General features: G+C 49.1%; 2 protein-coding genes across 4 annotated transcripts; both read right to left on the minus strand.

Annotated features, from left to right (window-relative positions):
• Window positions 1-384: 384 nt before the first annotated feature.
• BMI1 (BMI1 proto-oncogene, polycomb ring finger) lies at window positions 385-11,424 on the minus strand. 3 transcript variants are annotated; one of them, XM_071428831.1, is made up of 10 exons: window positions 10,777-11,424; window positions 5,649-5,782; window positions 5,140-5,236; window positions 4,361-4,416; window positions 4,188-4,238; window positions 3,816-3,924; window positions 3,680-3,725; window positions 3,039-3,137; window positions 2,630-2,710; window positions 385-2,544 (listed from the first exon to the last, which is right to left on the minus strand). In XM_071428831.1, exons 2-10 carry the CDS (start codon window positions 5,758-5,760, stop codon window positions 2,215-2,217), a joined length of 981 nt encoding a protein of 326 aa, XP_071284932.1. In that variant the 5' UTR covers window positions 5,761-5,782; window positions 10,777-11,424; the 3' UTR covers window positions 385-2,214. The 3 variants fall into 3 exon arrangements, with proteins under 3 accessions (XP_071284932.1, XP_071284933.1, XP_071284934.1); XM_071428832.1 differs by lacking the exon at window positions 10,777-11,424 and adding an exon at window positions 6,304-6,453; XM_071428833.1 differs by lacking the exon at window positions 10,777-11,424 and adding an exon at window positions 6,064-6,198.
• A 1,291-nt stretch (window positions 11,425-12,715) lies between these two features.
• On the minus strand, window positions 12,716-16,284 carry COMMD3 (COMM domain containing 3). Its single transcript, XM_071428834.1, has 8 exons — window positions 16,095-16,284; window positions 15,098-15,209; window positions 14,930-14,993; window positions 14,809-14,843; window positions 14,437-14,497; window positions 14,295-14,351; window positions 14,137-14,196; window positions 12,716-13,079 (listed from the first exon to the last, which is right to left on the minus strand). Exons 1-8 carry the CDS (start codon window positions 16,225-16,227, stop codon window positions 13,020-13,022), a joined length of 582 nt encoding a protein of 193 aa, XP_071284935.1. The 5' UTR covers window positions 16,228-16,284; the 3' UTR covers window positions 12,716-13,019.
• Between the last annotated feature and the right edge of the window lie 1,093 nt (window positions 16,285-17,377).

Genomic DNA, 17,377 nt, shown 5'->3' on the forward strand with positions numbered 1-17,377 from the left:
TAAAAGTAATCCAGGGTAGCACAGGCAGAACATTGCGCTCGCCATCAGAAAAATCAAGTTCTTCCCTTCCCGGGCAGTGCAGTTTAACAAAGGCTAAGTTTGAACAGAGAGGAGGTAAAACCTGTGGCTGACTGGGATGTGAGGATGAACCATTTGCTTATTTTCAATAATAAATCGGGGTCAAATAAAGAACAGCAAATGTTCTCAAGACAGGCAACCAAAACAAATCACTACAATTTCTAGGTGTTTTTTTCCCTCCCTTTGTTATTTTAGTGCGCTGTACTGTACTGTTCACTAAAATCTTTGGTACACCCAGAAATACTTCCCACAAGAACAATATGTTTGTCCTTTAACACCACATTATCAACAGAGGTAATTTGCTACTTTTCAATGAATTATCCCTTTTATTTGTTTATTTCTTTGATCAGCTATAAATGAAAGTTATTCGTGTATATAAAACTGAAGTTTTTACTGTTGAAATTGAACTGTACATGTTTACTACAGGAAAAAATATCAACTCTTGTTTAACAAGACATATACATCAATAAGCAATAACCTTGTGGAGGATTTGCAATCACCTGGTCTATAAAAACAAGCAGGACAAGTAACAGCAATTTATATGCAAAAGTAATGATTTAATGACTATAAGCAAGACAAAGCAATAAGAATTGTGCTTCTTTTGCAGACTGGAGACAATGAAATGTTTAACTACAATTTTTTCCGTACAAACATGAAACAATATCCATATAGAATAAACACCCTCACAAATGTATAACTGATGGGTGATGAACACACACAAAGTTCGACCAAAGCAAAGCACAAACTGAAAAGTGTTCTGGGTTGTTCACACTTTATGGTGGAAAAGTTCCTCCTATTGAAAAAACCCCACCCCATAGAAGCCTCTAATAAAATGCACCTACTTGCAGGCCATTAAAGAGAAGGCATTCTCCACAATTTACTGGAAATATTAAAGTACCAGTTAAATTTTAATGAAGTTAGTACTGTACCATATACATATATATTAAAACAAATTTAGATAAAATGCCTTCATCCGGCCACTTGCTGGTTCCTTAAAATTTATATCAAACAGTTTATGGCTTCTATAATGATTCCATGTGCTTTTAGAAACACAGTCCCACCACACCAAATAATAAAAAGGTAATCAAACAGGTCTAAAACTTCCACATCCCTTGATTTCTTTTTTTCACTGTTATCACTTCAACATTTGGTAAAGTAAAAAAATTCCACTTGGAAGGAAAAAAAAAAGACAAAGCAAGTAAAATTCTTTTAAGATTGCCAATTGCCTCCAGGTTATCAGAGACTTGAATGTGCTTCCCCAATACTGTAGCTCTCACACACAATGTGTTTCTTGCAGTATGAGCAAAGCTCAAACAGGCGGCATCTGCAAGGGTCGAACCTGTTTAGAAATTTAACAACCATATCATGAGTGCATGAAACACAATATTTTCTTTATAGTATTTATAAATATATCATACAATACTGTTTCCTGTTATGTCATATACCAATATGGCATTGTACAATAAGCATAATGCCATCTGATTCTTACAAAAGCGAATCATTTAAACAAGTCAGTAAATAAAACGGTAATACCCGCTTTTAGGCATACAGATTGTAAAACTGAAGTTTTCTTTTGATCGGTTCTGCGCAGCAACAGAGAAGTAAAAGATGCAACATAAGAATCAAAATGGCTAATACGCAAAAATTGTTATTCACAGTGACATGGCTACATATATGCATTTTTCTATGCATATTCTTTCAATTTTGTTGGATTTCAAGATGAAAAAGCACTTGCTTTCTACAGGTTCACAAAACAGTATAAGAACAATAACAATCGAAGAGAACGCAATGGAGGAGTTAGTCTGGATTAACAAACTACTTCCCAGGATTTGTATTGACTTCTGGAGACTCCTGGCTCCAGATGATGGGGACAGAAACAACTCCACATCATTCAGAACAGGTGAAGGTGTAACTTTCGTTTGTTTCCCAGTCCTCTGAAAAATTTACATTTCAATCTTGCGTTTCCAATAACGTCCATCCTGAATGTCACCTAGTCCGCCTTTTATAGCCAAGTTCAGTGTTACTACAAAAGAAAGCAATTTGGATGATAGTCACATGGATTAGCATCTATAAAGCTGTAATGGCATGGAGAGACCTATATAAAGGAGGGGCGAGGGCGGTAGCCTGGTTGGCACATCAACCAGATGAAGTGGCTGAGGAGCCATTTATTGATGTTTTCCGAGCTCTGTTGGTAAAGGAGGACTGGTGGTTACTGCTGGGGCTGCTGCTGGTGCCATTCATGGTGCTGGAGATGTGGGGGAACTGGGGGTGAGGAGACTGGACTGGCGTGCTGGGGCTGGGCAAACAGGAGGAGGTGGAGGGGATGCCTCCTGCTGGGCTGCTTGCCTTGTCGCTCCCAGAGTCACTTTCCAGCTCCCCACTATTATTCAAGCCTTCCCTCTGGTGACTGATCTTCATCCTCTTGCAAGTAGGTCGGACCCGGTATTTCAAGGGCAGAGGCCCATTCTGCAAAGCAAAAGGGAGACCCTGGTAAGTGCCCTGCCCAGGCCATGACCTGCACCCTCCCCGGAGGCACGCTGGAAATACTCACCCGCCTCCAGGTATAGATGTAGGCAATATCCATTAGGGTGTAGTAGTCCTTCAGAGGCTCCTCTTCATACATCACATCGATCTGTTCAAGATATGAACCCTTGCATTAAGGAGCATCCAGGCACTTACCCCTAGTACATGACTGCTCTGAGGCAGAAGTAGCCCCACTGTCACAGATATCGCAAATACATCAAGGAACAATTTCTTAATACTTTGGTATTTACAGCACTAAAAAAATTACAATGTCACCAAACTCTACAGACAGATATTTTAAAAATAAACCAAATAATGTATGACACACACCAAAAATACTTGGCTGGGACCGGCTGTAATGAGAAAAATGAGTCCTACCAAAACCAACCCCCAAAAACCCCAAACAAACCAACCAACCACTCTTTCCCCATGGGTACCTGGAAAGTGTTAGGTATATCCATCTTACTCCGCAGGAACTTTCTTAGATGCATCACTGTCATTGCTGCTGGGCAGCGCAAGTATCTTTTGTCATTCACCTAGTGGCATGGTAAAGAAAGTCAGTCTACTGAGAATGCACAAGTACTTCCACCAACGTTCTATTCCAGCATTTCATGTTGAAAAAAGTGCACATTACTAAATTATCAACTGTAGTACAACAATGCCTGCTGTCTTGGAGGGCACATCAGAAATAAGCGGCAAATTACAGTTCTAGAGAAAGTAATTTAAAATTGTAATTAAATTCATATGTAAATATTTGTATTATATTTAATATCTTTCCAGGTACATATGCAATACGTATTATTTTTTAATAAATTACTAAATATCTTTTCCCAAACTTTGACGAAAAATCAGATTCTGCTTTAAAAATAATACTGTGGGTATTTTGAATTTTAAAAAGTTGCCTGCATATACAGCTGTATGAAAATGTTTTACCTCTTCTGTACCTAGTGCCATGATAGGAGGTGTGCTTCATTTATTCTAGACACATATAGCTACATATTTTTCTCAGCTACAGATCTGCCCCAAAGTTGTGTGTGTGTGTGATATGTTTCCCCTGGAGTAAAGGAAAGTTATTTACCTCTTCCTTTGACTTTTCTTTCTCCTTATTTCCTTTTCGCTCCAGTCTGTGAAAAGAAATTACACAATTACAACAAATAATAAATACAGGTGCTATCAAATAGGTAAACATAAAATTTTGCCATTCTGGAACTTGCCTATTCTGGTCAAAGAATTCAATGGATAAGCTTATTATCTCGTCGTCTGTTATAATTCTTTTGTCTTCATCAGCCACTTCTCCCCTGTCTTCATTAGAGCCATTGGCAGCTGCACAGAAATTTCCACAATAATTTACATTTTGAAATTCAAATCAGGAAGAATTGCAATTCTCAGTAACAAGAAAAAAAAATCTTCACAGTAAGATAATGAATGAAAGCTACCTGACTGTTAAAACAATAAACTTTTATTATGCTGACTTTACTTCTTAAAATTCTGTGACGGTAATACATCACTTGTAAGTTAAAAAGGAAACAGTAAAAACATCCAGCTCAATGCCACACATATTAAAGTTGTGAACGAGAAGCTTTTACCATCAGCCGACGGATGAGCAGCATAAAAATCCCTTCTTCTTTTCATTTCATCTAGATGGAAAAGCATATATTTTTCTTTTAGTAGTTACTCTGTAACTCACGGTATTGATAAAGGATAGCGGCTCTGGTTTTGTTTTTCTGCTCTTAATAAAATACCTGATTTAAGTACTTACTTTTGAAAAGGCCTGGTACTAGCTTGTATACAATATCCTGGAGAGTTTTATCTGACCTGAAAAAAGAACAACCCCACAACATAAAATTAAGTAGATGAAGCAATATTTTAATCCAAATGGCAGCTCCTCACTTATAAACTTTCACAACAATGAGGCATCTTCTACAAAGTGGGAGGCCAGTCATAAAAAGTTAACTTACAGGACCTTGTAATCAAACTAACCCTGCTCTAAATACCACTCTGAACCAAAACTCATCCATATTACCACAACTGAAAAAGAAGTCTCTCAGACTGAAGGAAGGCCTTAAATCTTCTTGTCTTTCCTAGAAAGTGCAGAGAGCAAAATGTAGTGCTGACAACAAAAATGTTTCTGAAAGGCAAATGATATTTTAAAGGCTTTTGCCTCTTAGTTTGGAAAGTTGCAGCAGGAGTTTTCATGACTAGGAGCTGTGGTTGGAGTGATGCATGTCTTGGAGATACAGAAAGAAGAGGCAAGAACTATCGGATGGTACAGCAGAATTCGGGAGAGGGAAGAGGCATCAATGACTGGTCTATGTTAAAATAGGCCAACAAAAACATCTAGAGGCATCTTCAATTTCAATCAGTGAAGAAACTCCAAAGAGACCACATACACACGAGGTAGCTTGTAAATTGACAAGCCCTTTCAGATTTAAATTGCAGACGAAGAGATAACATTGACACCGACTACTGCTGGTCTCCTCACATAAAGCAAAAACAGAGATACAGAGATGCAATGCGCACTTCCCAACTTTCTCCTACCTTATATTCAAAAGCGGTCGAGTTTTGTGAACTTGGACATCACAGATAGGACAATACTTGCTGGTCTCCAAGTAACGCACGATACAGGTCTTACAAACTGTAAGTCAAACACCACAGGCTTTTAGTGATGCTCCTAGGTGCCGCTCAGATATGCATAGATAAAGGTGCGATTCTCTAAACTATGCAAGCTAGAGCAAATCGTCCATTGTCAGCAACACGCTGCTTAAGCTAAACAACTACCCAAATAAGCTGCAATTACCATGAAAAGGAGACGCTTATGGCACATATATTATTACTTTAACAAAGACCGTAGGGCCGTCCTCAGAAAATCTGCACCGCGGCTGGAACACCTACTTCCCATCTCGTCGGGGAGGAGGAGGGCGTCGGTCCCGAGCCCCTCGGGGGGTTTGGGCTTGGGAGGATTTTTTTTTTTTTCGTGTGTGTTCCCGGGATGTCGGGAAAGGAGGGAAGCGGCGGGTGAAAAACGCGGAGCGCCCGGTCGTACTTACAGGAGTGGAGGCACTCTATGATGGTTGTTGCATCAATGAAGTACCCGCCGCAGAGCACGCACATGAGATGGGGGTTTAGCTCGGTTATTTTGATTCTGGTTGTTCGGTGCATTTTGGCGTGGCGAGGAGCGGCTCTGAAAGACACACACACACACAGAGGACCGGTCAGCGGGGCCAAGCGCGGCGGCGTCCCAGGTGCCGCGGTCCGGCGCATCCCCTTCCCCCGTGCATCGCATCGCATCCCCCGGCGCAGAGGAAGACCGAGCGCGGAAGACGAAGGCGGCGGCGGCGGCGGCGCGGGGCCGGGTGGCGGGCGAGGTCCGGTCCCGAGGCCGGCGGGGCGTCCCCGCACCGCACCGCCCCGGGCCGGCCTGGGCGCAGCCCCGCGGAGGGGCGGTCGTTCCGCGGCACCCACCGCGCCGTTCCCCGGCGGGCACGGGCGATTCCCGCGGCGCGGCGGCACCGGCCGGCTCGGGCTGCGCGGGCGGCTCGGCGGCGATGCGGCGGGGAGCTCCGGGGGCGACACGGCGGGCACCGGGCTGCCGGCGAGCAGCACAAAGGGGAACCAGCGCCTCCCGGTGCGGCTGCCCTGGCATTTCCGGAGCGCGGGGAGGGGCGGCGGGGGGAGGGACGGAGGGGGGGGGGACACACGCACCTCGGAGCGGGGCCGGGCACCGGGGCGGCGGGGCCGGCCCGCCGGGGGGGTCCGGGCGGCTGCCGCTGCGGCTCGGTGCCGATCCGGATCTGCTCCGCTCTCCGAGGGGGTTGCTATAGCAACTTACACTTACACTTGGCATCCTGCCACCGCTGGGAACACACGAGAGCCGGGCGGGGGGCGGCCGGGGGGGCGGGTCGGGCCGGGCCAGGGGGTGGGACGCGGGGCCCGGGGGCTGGCGGTGGGGGTGGAGGAGCCAAGGAGCCCGCGGGGGTCTGGGAGCCCGGCCGCGAAGGGAGGGGAGGGGGAGGGCGGGAGCGGCCCGGGCGGGGTCGGGTGGCACAGCCCGGAGGGTGCCCGGGCGCGGTGCGGGGCAGCCCGGCCGGCGGGGGCGGCCCCGGGCTTCGGGGTCTCAGCCTGGCGGAGGCGAGTGCCAGAGGCTCCTCCCGAGCCTCGGCCATTTCGGATCCTCTCAGGGGCCTCTCTCCACGTCGACTCGGTGCGAGGAGCTGGTCTGAGATAGCTCCTCTCCCCCTCCGTTCCCTCCCTCCGGCGAGCAGAACCGCGCCGCGCTCCCGGACCGAGCCCACTGCCCCGCCAGTGGGGTGCCGAGCCCCAGCTCCCGCTCCACCGCGCCGGCATCCCCGCTCTCTCCTTCTCTGCTCTCCTCACTTTTCTCCTTCCTAGCTCTCTCTCACCCCCAACTCTTTTTCTCTCTTTCTTTCCGTCTCCCACCTTTTGACGCTTGTTTGAAAATCATCCCGCGGACGAGGCAAGCGCGGTGCAAAGTTTTGCAAAAGGTGTAAAAGAGATTTGCATCACCAGAGTAAGGTGCTCGGACGGGAGAAAACAAGTCTCCGGATACTTAAGTAACCCCCCTTTTCAGCAATAAAACACACCGAGAAGAGGGAAAAAGCCCAAACCGACTTTAAACGGTACATTAGTGACAACATGCGAAGGACCATGTGACCAGATCATTCCTAAAGCTAAATCAACACCTTGTCAACACAAAGCAGAGACAAGAGTGAAAAACAAATGTCATTTTCATAGTCTGAAACCCATAAAACCCCATCACATGCACTGGCACCAACGCTAGATGCATACACACTGTTTAAAATGAGAGGGAATAACAGATAAAGGGAAAAGCACACACAGGGAAAAATCCCTGTCAGCCACGTCAATTGTAGAGTAAATTATTTTCTGTCAACCAGATCCTGAAAAATGTAATGTAACAACGTTGCTCCACTCCAAGCTATTAATTTCCCCAGGTCAGTGCTCCCAGCACACCAACTCCTGCCCCTGGTCCCCTCTCCTCCCGAGGCAGAGCTTGCGAGCCACCTCTCACCGCAGCACCGAATGCTCAATATGCGAGCAGCCATTCGCAAACTTCAATGTTAGGCAGCGGGAGGGGAGGAAAAAAAAAAAAAAGGGGGGGGGGGGGGGAAAGGTGGCAACACAGTAATGTTTCTAAAAGCTTTGAACGTCAGCCAAACTGACCAGGACAGGGGTACAATATTCGTCAGAAGTGTGCACAGCGCCAACGAGCGACCCCGACCAGGAAACTTCTCTTGTTACTGCAGGAGAACCCTTGAGTGAACAGCAGATAAAACTCCCCAACATCAAACCACAGCCGGCCAGCACAAAGAAAAGCAAAGTTCCAGAAGCACCAAGCCAGACCAGGTCCCCAAAGCTGTTCCCAGCACCGTGCGGGAAAGCAAGACCCCCGCTGCATTGTACTGCGGTTTAAATGTCGCTTCCAGGGTCCCTGACCCTCCGCTTCTTCCTTTTAAACTGATACTGAGGTTTTGCTTTTCCCAGAAAAGGCAGAGACGGAGTTTCTGCACGCCTCTCTGAAGAACCCAGCGCCCTGAAGCCGGCGGCTCTGGAGCCCCTTTAGGTACTTACACATGGACAGCTTTCACGGTTCTGTGTTTTATTTGTTCAAGTCACTACCTTATAATTCATAAATATCTAAACCAAAAAAAAAACCCAGCAGTGACCGAGGTCACACAAGTCGGCTGACCGAGAATTCCTTCCCAGCCCTGACAGACTGGGACAAACCTTTCAAGACACTAACGCGTTTATTTCACGCAGGCGAAGCCCCTTCCTAAATGGAGGGGGATTAAATTCAACCGTGAAACCTGTTTTGTCGAAGCAACCCCTAAATGCGGATTATTTATTGCCCAAAGTTAGCACATTTTCAACGTGCTATGAGCTATCTTGAAAATCAGTGATTTTCCCCAGCGAGCTGAACTAGGCACTAATTTCTCCCCAAAAGCCACCCGCGCAGGCACACGCGTGTCTGTGCCTGCGGGGATGTAACATGAACGCAGCACATTTTACTACATCAGCCTGAGTTTAATATCTTGGTACGAGGGAAACCCTTTCAGATGTTTTTTCTGCTCCTGCTGATCGCACGGTGAATGCCAACACTTCACAGAAATACAAACAGCCTCTTAGCCAGGACAATATATATTTACACATTGACACATGGAACAACTAAACGTAAAATATATGTGGATAATACCTGCAACAAGTAAACACTGCCAGCCAACCGATTATACAGAGGCCTTAAACAAGTTATGTCAAAATGAAGAAAAACAGAAGTGCATTCTCCTGCTAAGAATCAGCTACATTATTAAAAATCCATAAAGGCAATAAGCTATCAAACCTTGCTCGACAGGTCACTAACAGAAAATACATACATAAAAAAATAGAAGCATCGCTCGGGTAGGTTTGTGTACTTTGTACCCATCTCCTCTCGGAAAACTCTCATCAGGAATAAAGCAGCCTTCATTCTACATCTTCACCCATTATCAGCCAGAGTCACTTGTACTATCGAGCCTGTTATTACTCTTTCGCTTAAGAATGGCCACATATGTTTTAAAGGAGAGGACAGTAGTTCATTCAGAGGAGGCACACGAACCTCAAGTATCTCTGCGCAACTCGCAGCAGCGAGAAAAGACCTGAATATTGGCAACAGAGTGCAAAAGGACCCCAGTCTCTTAAATCGCCTCCCTGGGACTAGGCGTAAGACACAATCTATCTACTTTTGAAAATGCACTAAAATGTTAATTTTGTAATATCTAAGCGATCAGGTAGGTCAAAACTTCGTGTCTCTGGCGAAGTGCAACACAAGTCTCAGTTTCCAGGACGGCTGCACAGAGTCACTCAAAGTAGTTTTACTGGACTGTACTGAACGTCCCTGGTCTTAGGGACAGTCCCACAAGAGAAGCTGCTCTCACCACTACAGACTACGCAAAAAAATTCTTTTAGCGACAAGCTTGCAAATGGGCACACATGCCCAGGTTTTCTTCCACTTTCCTGGAGAGTGGAGGAGTGAACCAAAGTTTTTAGAGGCTGAAAAGTTACTGCCTCACTTTTATGGAAATGCGATTTTTTTCCTGCTTATTTTCACCTGATTATTTGCAAATGTTTACAGCAGACATCCAGAAACATCCCGCTTTATATATTGCCAAGGCCATTCAATTATAAAAACATAACACCAGCAACTTTCAAGTGCTGCCCATAAGCAGCACGAGGAGCCCACTCGTGACACCTTTAAGATCTGACAAAGGATTTCATGTAAATTTACCCTTCCCGGGGCTCAGGGTAAAAAAAAATACCAACCAGAGAAAAGAAATTCACACACACCACCCCCCCTCCGCGTCCCGCAGACACATCACCTTTGCTCCAAAGGCTCCAGCAAACCGCTCGCCCCAGCTCCCCAAGACCGCATTAAAAGTGCTACCCTTACCCCCCAAAAAAGTTATTTCTCGGCGTTGACCACCCCTTGCCTCTCCCAGTAGGCACAAACCCCTAAAGTTCAGCATTTAGAGCAGAAATGTAAGAGGAGACATTGGAAACAACTGGGAACCGCCATCTTACAACCCATCCAATTTCACAGAAGTACTTGTCCAACTTAAGTTAATAACATTTTCTGCTGGGTGCCCCGGCGCCTAACAACCCCCCCAGGAGGATCGCTACCCCCCACTGGCTCCGTCTCTATAAAATGGGTGCATTATCTGACATTTTAACCCCCCCCAGACACATTTCTTTCGGGGAGGACTGAAATCACTTGACCTAGGCAGCTCCAGATTTCACGAACGTCCCTGTTTAATCAAAATCTGCCTTTAAACAAAGGGCGCTCGGGCCGGGCTGGCAGCAGGGTCGGGAAATATAAATATTCTCCTCGGGGGCCATGTGCACAGAAAGGTTTTAGGGGGCGTCTGGAGAAAGAAAGGAACTAAAATTTGCAAATGTGGGTGCGTAACGCGAGCGAGTGCACAGGCTGCTGCTGCTGCGTGTCTGTATGTGTGTGTGTGGCTAGAGCAGCCTGTCAGCGCTTTTCCCATACGGAGAGCTCGGGGGACACCTAGGCGCCCCTTTGCAGCCCCCAAACCGGCCGAAAACCGCCGCCGAGCCCCCTTCGCCCCCCGCCCTCGGTAAGACGACACCTCGCTTCATACGTACCCGGAAAACGGAGCCGGTTGGTGATGATCGGAGCGGCCAAAAAAGACAATGAAAGTTAAAAGTCGTTCAGCAGAAAATGAATGTGAGCCAAGCGGCCATCTTGAAATGAACTGCAGACGCTGTCAATTGCAATAAGCTTATTGCCGCCGCCGCCGCTGCGCTCCGCTCATTTTAGTTACAGAACGCCCGGGTCTCCTCGGCTGCTCGCGGGCCCTTCTCGCTCGCTCCCTCGCTCTCTCGCTCCCTCCGAGTTGGCCGCCCGGGCGGCTCAGGCGCTGCGAGCGCACAGTCTCCCCGGTCCGGATGGGTCCTCTCTCCACCAGCCCATTGTCTCTCCCTCTGCCCCCCGCTCCGCCTCGCGGCCTCTCTCGCGTTCCTTCTTTTATTATTATTGTTATTATTACGAGTATTATTGTTGTTGTTATTTCATAGTTGGTGGCGGGGACCCGGGGAGGGAAGGAGGGCGGGCGGGCGGGCGGGCGGGAGGAGGGCGGAGGAGGGAAGAATGCAACGCTGAAGGCACACAGTGGAAACTGACACCGTCCCCAAAATGGCTCGGAGTTCGCCCGCCCCGCCAGCGTCACGTGGGGCGCCTCATTCCTTAAGGGCGGCCTGGGAATTAGCGGCGCTGCCGCCGGGGCCCGGCAGCCTCCCCGTGACCCAATCCCGCAACCCGGCCGCCTCTTCCCCCTCCGCCTCCCCCCTCGCTCCCTCCCTCCCCTCCCCCGCCCGCCACCCCCTCCCTTCCCTCCCTCCTCCTTTCCTCCCTCCCTCCCCTCCCCCCGGCCCTGCACGCGCTCGCCCGCGCGCCGCCGATGCCTCCTTTTCCTCCTTTTCCTCACCGCCCGCCCCGACCCCCGGCCCCGCTCCGCGGCTCCCGCCCGCCGCAGCCACGGTGCCTCCCGCCCTCCTTCTCCGCGCTCCCTCCGCCCGCGCCGCGGCTCCCCTTCAGCCGCCGCGCCCCCCGCCCTGGCCGGCGCTGCCCTCTCCATCCTGGCCGCGCCGCAGCCCCGCAGCCCGCAGGCTCCGCGGCCCCACACGCCGCCCGTCACCCTGCCCGCGCAGCCCTCGCCTCCCTCCGCGCACTTGTTGCGCGCTCCCACCTCCGCACGCCCCGTCCCGCCGCGCGGGCACCCCCGCGGGGACCCGCACCGCGGCCTCGCGCCTCCGCCACCGCGTGCGCGCTACCGCGCGCCCCTCGCCCCGCCGCGCCCGCCCGGGGCCGCGCGGAGCCGCCGCCGTCGAGGCGACGCGTCCCCTCGAGGGCCGCGCGGACGCTTTTCCGCCCCGAGCGGCGGCGGGAGCGGGTGTCGCGGGGACCCGCGGGGTCCCCACATCCCGCGGGCGAGACGGGCGGCCCCGGAGCGGCCGGAGGGAACGGGGGAAACCCGCGCGGTGCTCGCCTCCGGCGAGGTTAAGACGCCGCCCGCCGCTCCGGGCGCTGAGGAGCGGAGAGGGAAAAGCCCTGCTCCGCCGTGAGGGATCGGCCGCCGCCGCGCATCCTCCGCGGGGCCGCTCTCCCTCGGCGGCAGGTGCGGGCGGAGCGCGCCTCGGAGCCCCTCCGCATCTGCGGGCGGCAGCGAGCGGAGAACAGCGCGGCCCAGGGCGAGCGGGAGATGCTGGGAGCAGAGCAGCCGCGCCGTCGAGCCGGAGCCGCCACCCGGCTCCGCTCCATCCCGCGGACTCCGCCGGCTTTCCGGGAGGCGCCCCGGCTCCACAAAATTAAACCGAATCCTTTCTCGACCCCCGCGCCGGGCTCCGACTTTTCCTCGTAGGAGAGATGTAAGGTCGGCTGGAAGTAACAAAGCGCGGCGGGCGATTTAGCAAACGCGCCGCAGCCGCGGCACGGGAAGAAGGCGCTTTTGCCTCACTGAGCTGATCTAACGTTTAGCATCTTACTTTTAGGTACAGCTAATTCATCCATAGAAATTGCACAACAGGCGCGAATAAACCTTTATTAGATCACAGAGAAAAATAAGCAGTGACAGTTGTAAAAATATACAAAATAAGATAGAAGGAATACCTTGATGACACGACAGTTCAGCAAATATTTAACAGGAGTTAATAATAATAAAAAAAATTACATGAGTAGGGAATACCCAGTGCAGATGTAAAAAAAAATCATTTAATTCACATCCAAGGACTTAAAAAAACCCCAGTTTGCATCAAGAGATGAAAGACATTTGTCATTTAGGAGACACTTAGGAAGGAGAGTGCTTCAGCAGGCTGACACCTTCCTTCCATCACATCTGAGTCGCTCGTTCTAGACTTTTTGCAGCATCTTTTAGCTTTCCCACTAAGTCCTAAGAGATGAAATAGAGTCTTAGAATAAGCATATTTTTTAAAGGTCAGCTAGAAGAACAGATTATTTTTTTTAGACAGAGACTCAAGTGAAACCAGCACCTTGTAGAACAAAGAAGTGTTGCAACTGATGAACAATGCAAGCAAATAATTCAATAGCTCAGTATTTTACAATGTAGTCAGAAAAGTGGGAACTGAAGGAAAACACTCTTTAAAATGTATTTTCTCCTAAAATAGATCATTATTATTTACACGTAGATTTTACTGGTATATTGCCACAATGGCTAATGCTGACATTTGCTTCCGGCTTTGAAGCAGTACATGGATTTCTAAAACACTGAAAATATTTTGGGTGCAATTTTGTACTAGGACCATTCTCCAGCCAAAGCACATCAGATTTCACTATGCCAGCAAACCAACTAGAAACACTCATTACTGACAAAAGGACAGCTATTGAGCACACTTAAAAAGACGAGATCTAAACCTTAAGTTTTAGTATCTTGCTTTTCCTCTCCCACCAAGCCCTCTTCCCGATCCTCCAGAGTTTGGTCACTTCCAAGCATTACAATACCTCTATTGTTCAGTTACACATTTAAATCGCTAAACAAAGATCAACGTTTGTTTCAGGACATTTCTTACATGTCATTAACACCACTGAAGAGCCTTCAGTTCCTTCTCTATTTTTAATCATGACACATTTAAATCACTGAACCAGCTTCTTTAATCATTTCTCTAAAGCACGGGAAATCAGAGTTTCAGAAAATGATGAGTTTCCTCCCACATATACATATGGATTACAGTTATGAAAACAGACAAAATATTTATGCACGTATGTAAAACACTCCCCACGCAACTAAATTCAGTTACTTTCCAACTTTATTTGAAAAGACAGTAAAAATACACTTGGATAACTTTTATGGAAAATTCTCTTACCCTCCCAGTATTGGATTTTTTTTTTTTAAGTAATAGTGGATATGATTTCATTTTGATTGGCAATTTGTTAAAAACGTGTATATCCACAAATGGGGCTAAGCATAGAAAGATGAAGGAAACAAGTACCTGTAATTGCTCCATTGTACAACTAAAACTAACATCTGGGTGTGATCCTGAATCACTGTTCTGAAGGGGAAAAAAGCAAAGAAACAGCAATGTCTAATGTATTTAAAAAATATCTTGAAATTGCATTTTTTCCTTTGAGGGTGCTGGGAGTACAGTACCTCTACATTTAAGGTCACCAAATAGGAAGGCTGATAAGTTTTATGAAGTTGATTGTTCTAAATTAGAAACAAAGAACATATTAAAAAGCCAGGTCTCAGCATTAAAACAGACTAAAGAAACACCTTGATCTGTAAAAATTACCTTGATCTGATACTCCAAGCGCCAAGACACATCAGTTATATGGAGAGGAGATCTGCCTATGCTGGAAGACACAACAGTTACAAGTCCTCTATGCTAAAAGAAAAGGTCATTTTCTCAAGCTGTCCATCAATAAAGAACTTTTCATGATCCTGGTAATGCTTCTTGGGAAGTTCTAAAAGGTTATTTTAGAGTAGAATTTCAAATGAAGAAAAGTTTCAATAGCTGTTTTCTAGAGTTTGTTAAAAATGCACTTTATTTTTTAATGGCACAATATTACTTACTTTAATCACCTAAAGTATGCAGAAGTGTTTTCCAGGGCAGTTTCAAACTAACTGTAAGTGAAACCATGTCTCTGCTGAGTGGTTGACCTACCTTCCCAATAGGATTTCCAATGCATCCTTGTTTTTCTGAAGCAAGAGGAAAAAAAAATTACTAGGTTCAATAAATTCCTATGAAATAAGAAAAATTAATATGCTAAAGTTGGTTTAAAAACCTGATATTCGGTGCAAAATTGTTCTATTCTCTCTTTATCCAGTTTGCAGTCTTCTAGGCACGTGCTACAGGGAAAAAGAATTTATTAGTTTTCTGTTAACATTAACTCAGCAGTACACTTCTAAGTAACAACTGCTAGAAAAATGGTGTAGCTTCCAAGTATGAGTACCTTATAGCAGATATGTCAGCTTTCTGCTTCCCTGCCTCCAGAATACACATTGCAGCAGCAGCATGGCAATGTTTTAATACTGTAGGGTCAATATCTTTCAGGTCTGGATCGTCTAAAATAAATGAATTACTGATGACACACTTATTTGCCAAACCCCAGCACACGGTACCAAAGGCTGCTGCTCGCCCTTTGAACGCTATCCTTCCCACAAAAACGTCAAAATGAAACACGTTTGGTGTTTCAGAGCGAGAGGACAGAACAAGCAGGCAAGGTGTGAGGAGGCGGAGGAGAAGGTGAGGGGCTGAAGCACCGGCTGGGGCGAGCCGTACCAGGCGGGGCTGTGCGGCGCTGAGCGCCCGCCGCCCCTACAGCTCCTTCCCGTTAAAAACAAAAAGAAAAGGGGAAAAAAAAACCAAACAAAAAAAAATGGAAAGAAGGAAAACCTCAGTTTCCTCTGCGAGCCTCGTCCGCGAACCTCAGCAGCCTCTTAATGGCGAGAAGCGGGGCTGGGGCCACCGGCCGGGAGGGGCACCGGGACCGCCCGCCCGCCGCCCCGGCGGCTCGCTCCGTCCGCGGCGGCGGCGGCGGAGTCATTAACAGCGCAAAATTAATTGCACGGCCGCGCACCCTCGGCCCGGGGCTGCCGTGGGACGCGTCCCCGCGCGAAAAGCCCCGCAGGGTGGCAGAGAGGGAACACCGCCCCCTTAGCCCGGCCCACTCCGCGGACACGAACGCGCGCGGGGACCCTTCTCGGCCCGCTCCCCTTATTTCGGATAGCTCGGAGCTTTAACGGAGCGGGCGAGCATTAGCGATGACACCCCGCGCAGCGGCACCCTGGAGCCGCCCGGGGGCAGGAGCCGCCCCGCGGGTGTGCGCGGGCAGCGCCCGCTGCAGCGCGGACACGCGCGAACATCCGCGGGGGCGGACGGAGCCCCGCGCCCGCCTGCGCGCCCCGCGGAGCGGCGCGGCCCGCACCCGCCGCCGCGGCGCGCCTTACCCAGCGCGGCCTGCGGGTCATCCAGGAGGCTGCGGAAGGCGGCGCGGAGGAGGGCGGCGAACGGGCGGCGGGGGAAGCGGCGGGGGTCGCCCAGCAGCCGCCACCCGCCCTGCGCGTACGGCGACAGCTCCATTGTGGGCGCCGTGACCTTCGACACGCGCCCACGTGACGCGCGCGCAGCTGATCGCGGGCGCGAGGCGGGGCCGCCGCCGCCGCGGGGCGGGCGCGGGCGGGGCGCGAGGCGCCGGTGCCGGTGCGCGGCCGCGGAGCCCGCGCGGGGCGCGCCCCCCCCCCCCGCCCCGCTGCCCTGCCCCACCCGGCCCCGCCGCCGCCCTGCCCTCTCCACGCGTGTCCCCCTCGCTCCCTGGGGCTCGGAGTGGGAGGTGGTGCCGTTTCCGTGGGAGATGCGCCGCAAGGGCGTGTTTTGGGGTGTAATTAGCTCTGAATGAGTCTTAAAAGTGTTCGTATCTCATGAAGTCCCTAAAGCGCTTGTATCTCAGTAGATGTCTGACGTGCATGTGTTGGTGTGAAGCTTTACAGCCCAAAAATGTCGTGCGGGCAATCTCAGTCCTCAGGAGCAGAGCCTTGTCCCTTCGTTACAGGGAATCATAGAACCATTGAGGCTGGAAAAGGCGTTCGAGATCGCCAAGTCCATCCCTCGCCTGGACAGCACCATACCCACCCAAGCACAGCAGAGCGCCACAATCCACTCTGGGTTTTTGACATTTCCTGGGATGGTGACTCCATCACCTCCCTGGAGAGCCTGTTCCAATGCCTAACCACTCTTCCAGGAAAGAATGTTACTTTGCTTCTGAAACGTCCATGTGTGTCATCAGATATTCCCCCCCTCTCCCCACGGTTATAGATTTGCATATCAAACCACGTTTTTACCTGTGGTTATGGCCAGCTGAAACATGAATTACTACTAAACTAATTCCTTTTCTCCTAAAGTAATTTTCTAGCCAGGATTGCTTTTGTATTTTGGCAAAAGGCTCTGTGCTTTTTTGATATACAAAAAATAGTTTCAGATAGCCCAAACAGCCTTTGGTGGTGATTTAGGAAAGGTGTACAACTGCCATCTGAAAACATTTCCATGAAAATCAAATAAATCCTTCACGAGATATTAACCTCTTATGTTAGCATTTTATTCTTTAAGTATTGAAACATTGCCATAATCCTCAAAAATACTGAAGTTTACTTAAGTAACTTAAAAGTAAACAATTAAATATTGTGTGGTTATATCTCAGCTAAGGACCAAATTGGTACTGATGTAATCAGAAAAG

The sequence above is a fragment of the Agelaius tricolor genome, unplaced genomic scaffold, assembly GCF_023055355.1.
Source record: "Agelaius tricolor isolate 1412-34295 unplaced genomic scaffold, bAgeTri1.0.p SCAF_6, whole genome shotgun sequence".
Classification (NCBI taxonomy): Eukaryota; Metazoa; Chordata; class Aves; order Passeriformes; family Icteridae; genus Agelaius; species Agelaius tricolor.

What these genes read in the sequence shown, in the direction of transcription:
- COMMD3 (XM_071428834.1), bottom strand. Translation starts at nt 16,227, where the DNA reads ATGGAGCTGTCGCCGTACGCGCAGGGCGGGTGGCGGCTGCTGGGCGAC. An exon ending in TGACCCGCAGGCCGCGCTGG is followed by an intron (nt 15,210 to 16,094) that starts GTAAGGCGCGCC and finishes CATTTATTTTAG; the next exon opens with ACGATCCAGACCTGAAAGAT. An exon ending in GCTGACATATCTGCTATAAG is followed by an intron (nt 14,994 to 15,097) that starts GTACTCATACTT and finishes TTTTCCCTGTAG; the next exon opens with CACGTGCCTAGAAGACTGCA.
- BMI1 (XM_071428831.1), bottom strand. Translation starts at nt 5,760, where the DNA reads ATGCACCGAACAACCAGAATCAAAATAACCGAGCTAAACCCCCATCTC. An exon ending in CATAGAGTGCCTCCACTCCT is followed by an intron (nt 5,237 to 5,648) that starts GTAAGTACGACC and finishes TTTGACTTACAG; the next exon opens with TTTGTAAGACCTGTATCGTG. An exon ending in GAATTCTTTGACCAGAATAG is followed by an intron (nt 3,726 to 3,815) that starts GCAAGTTCCAGA and finishes TTCTTTTCACAG; the next exon opens with ACTGGAGCGAAAAGGAAATA.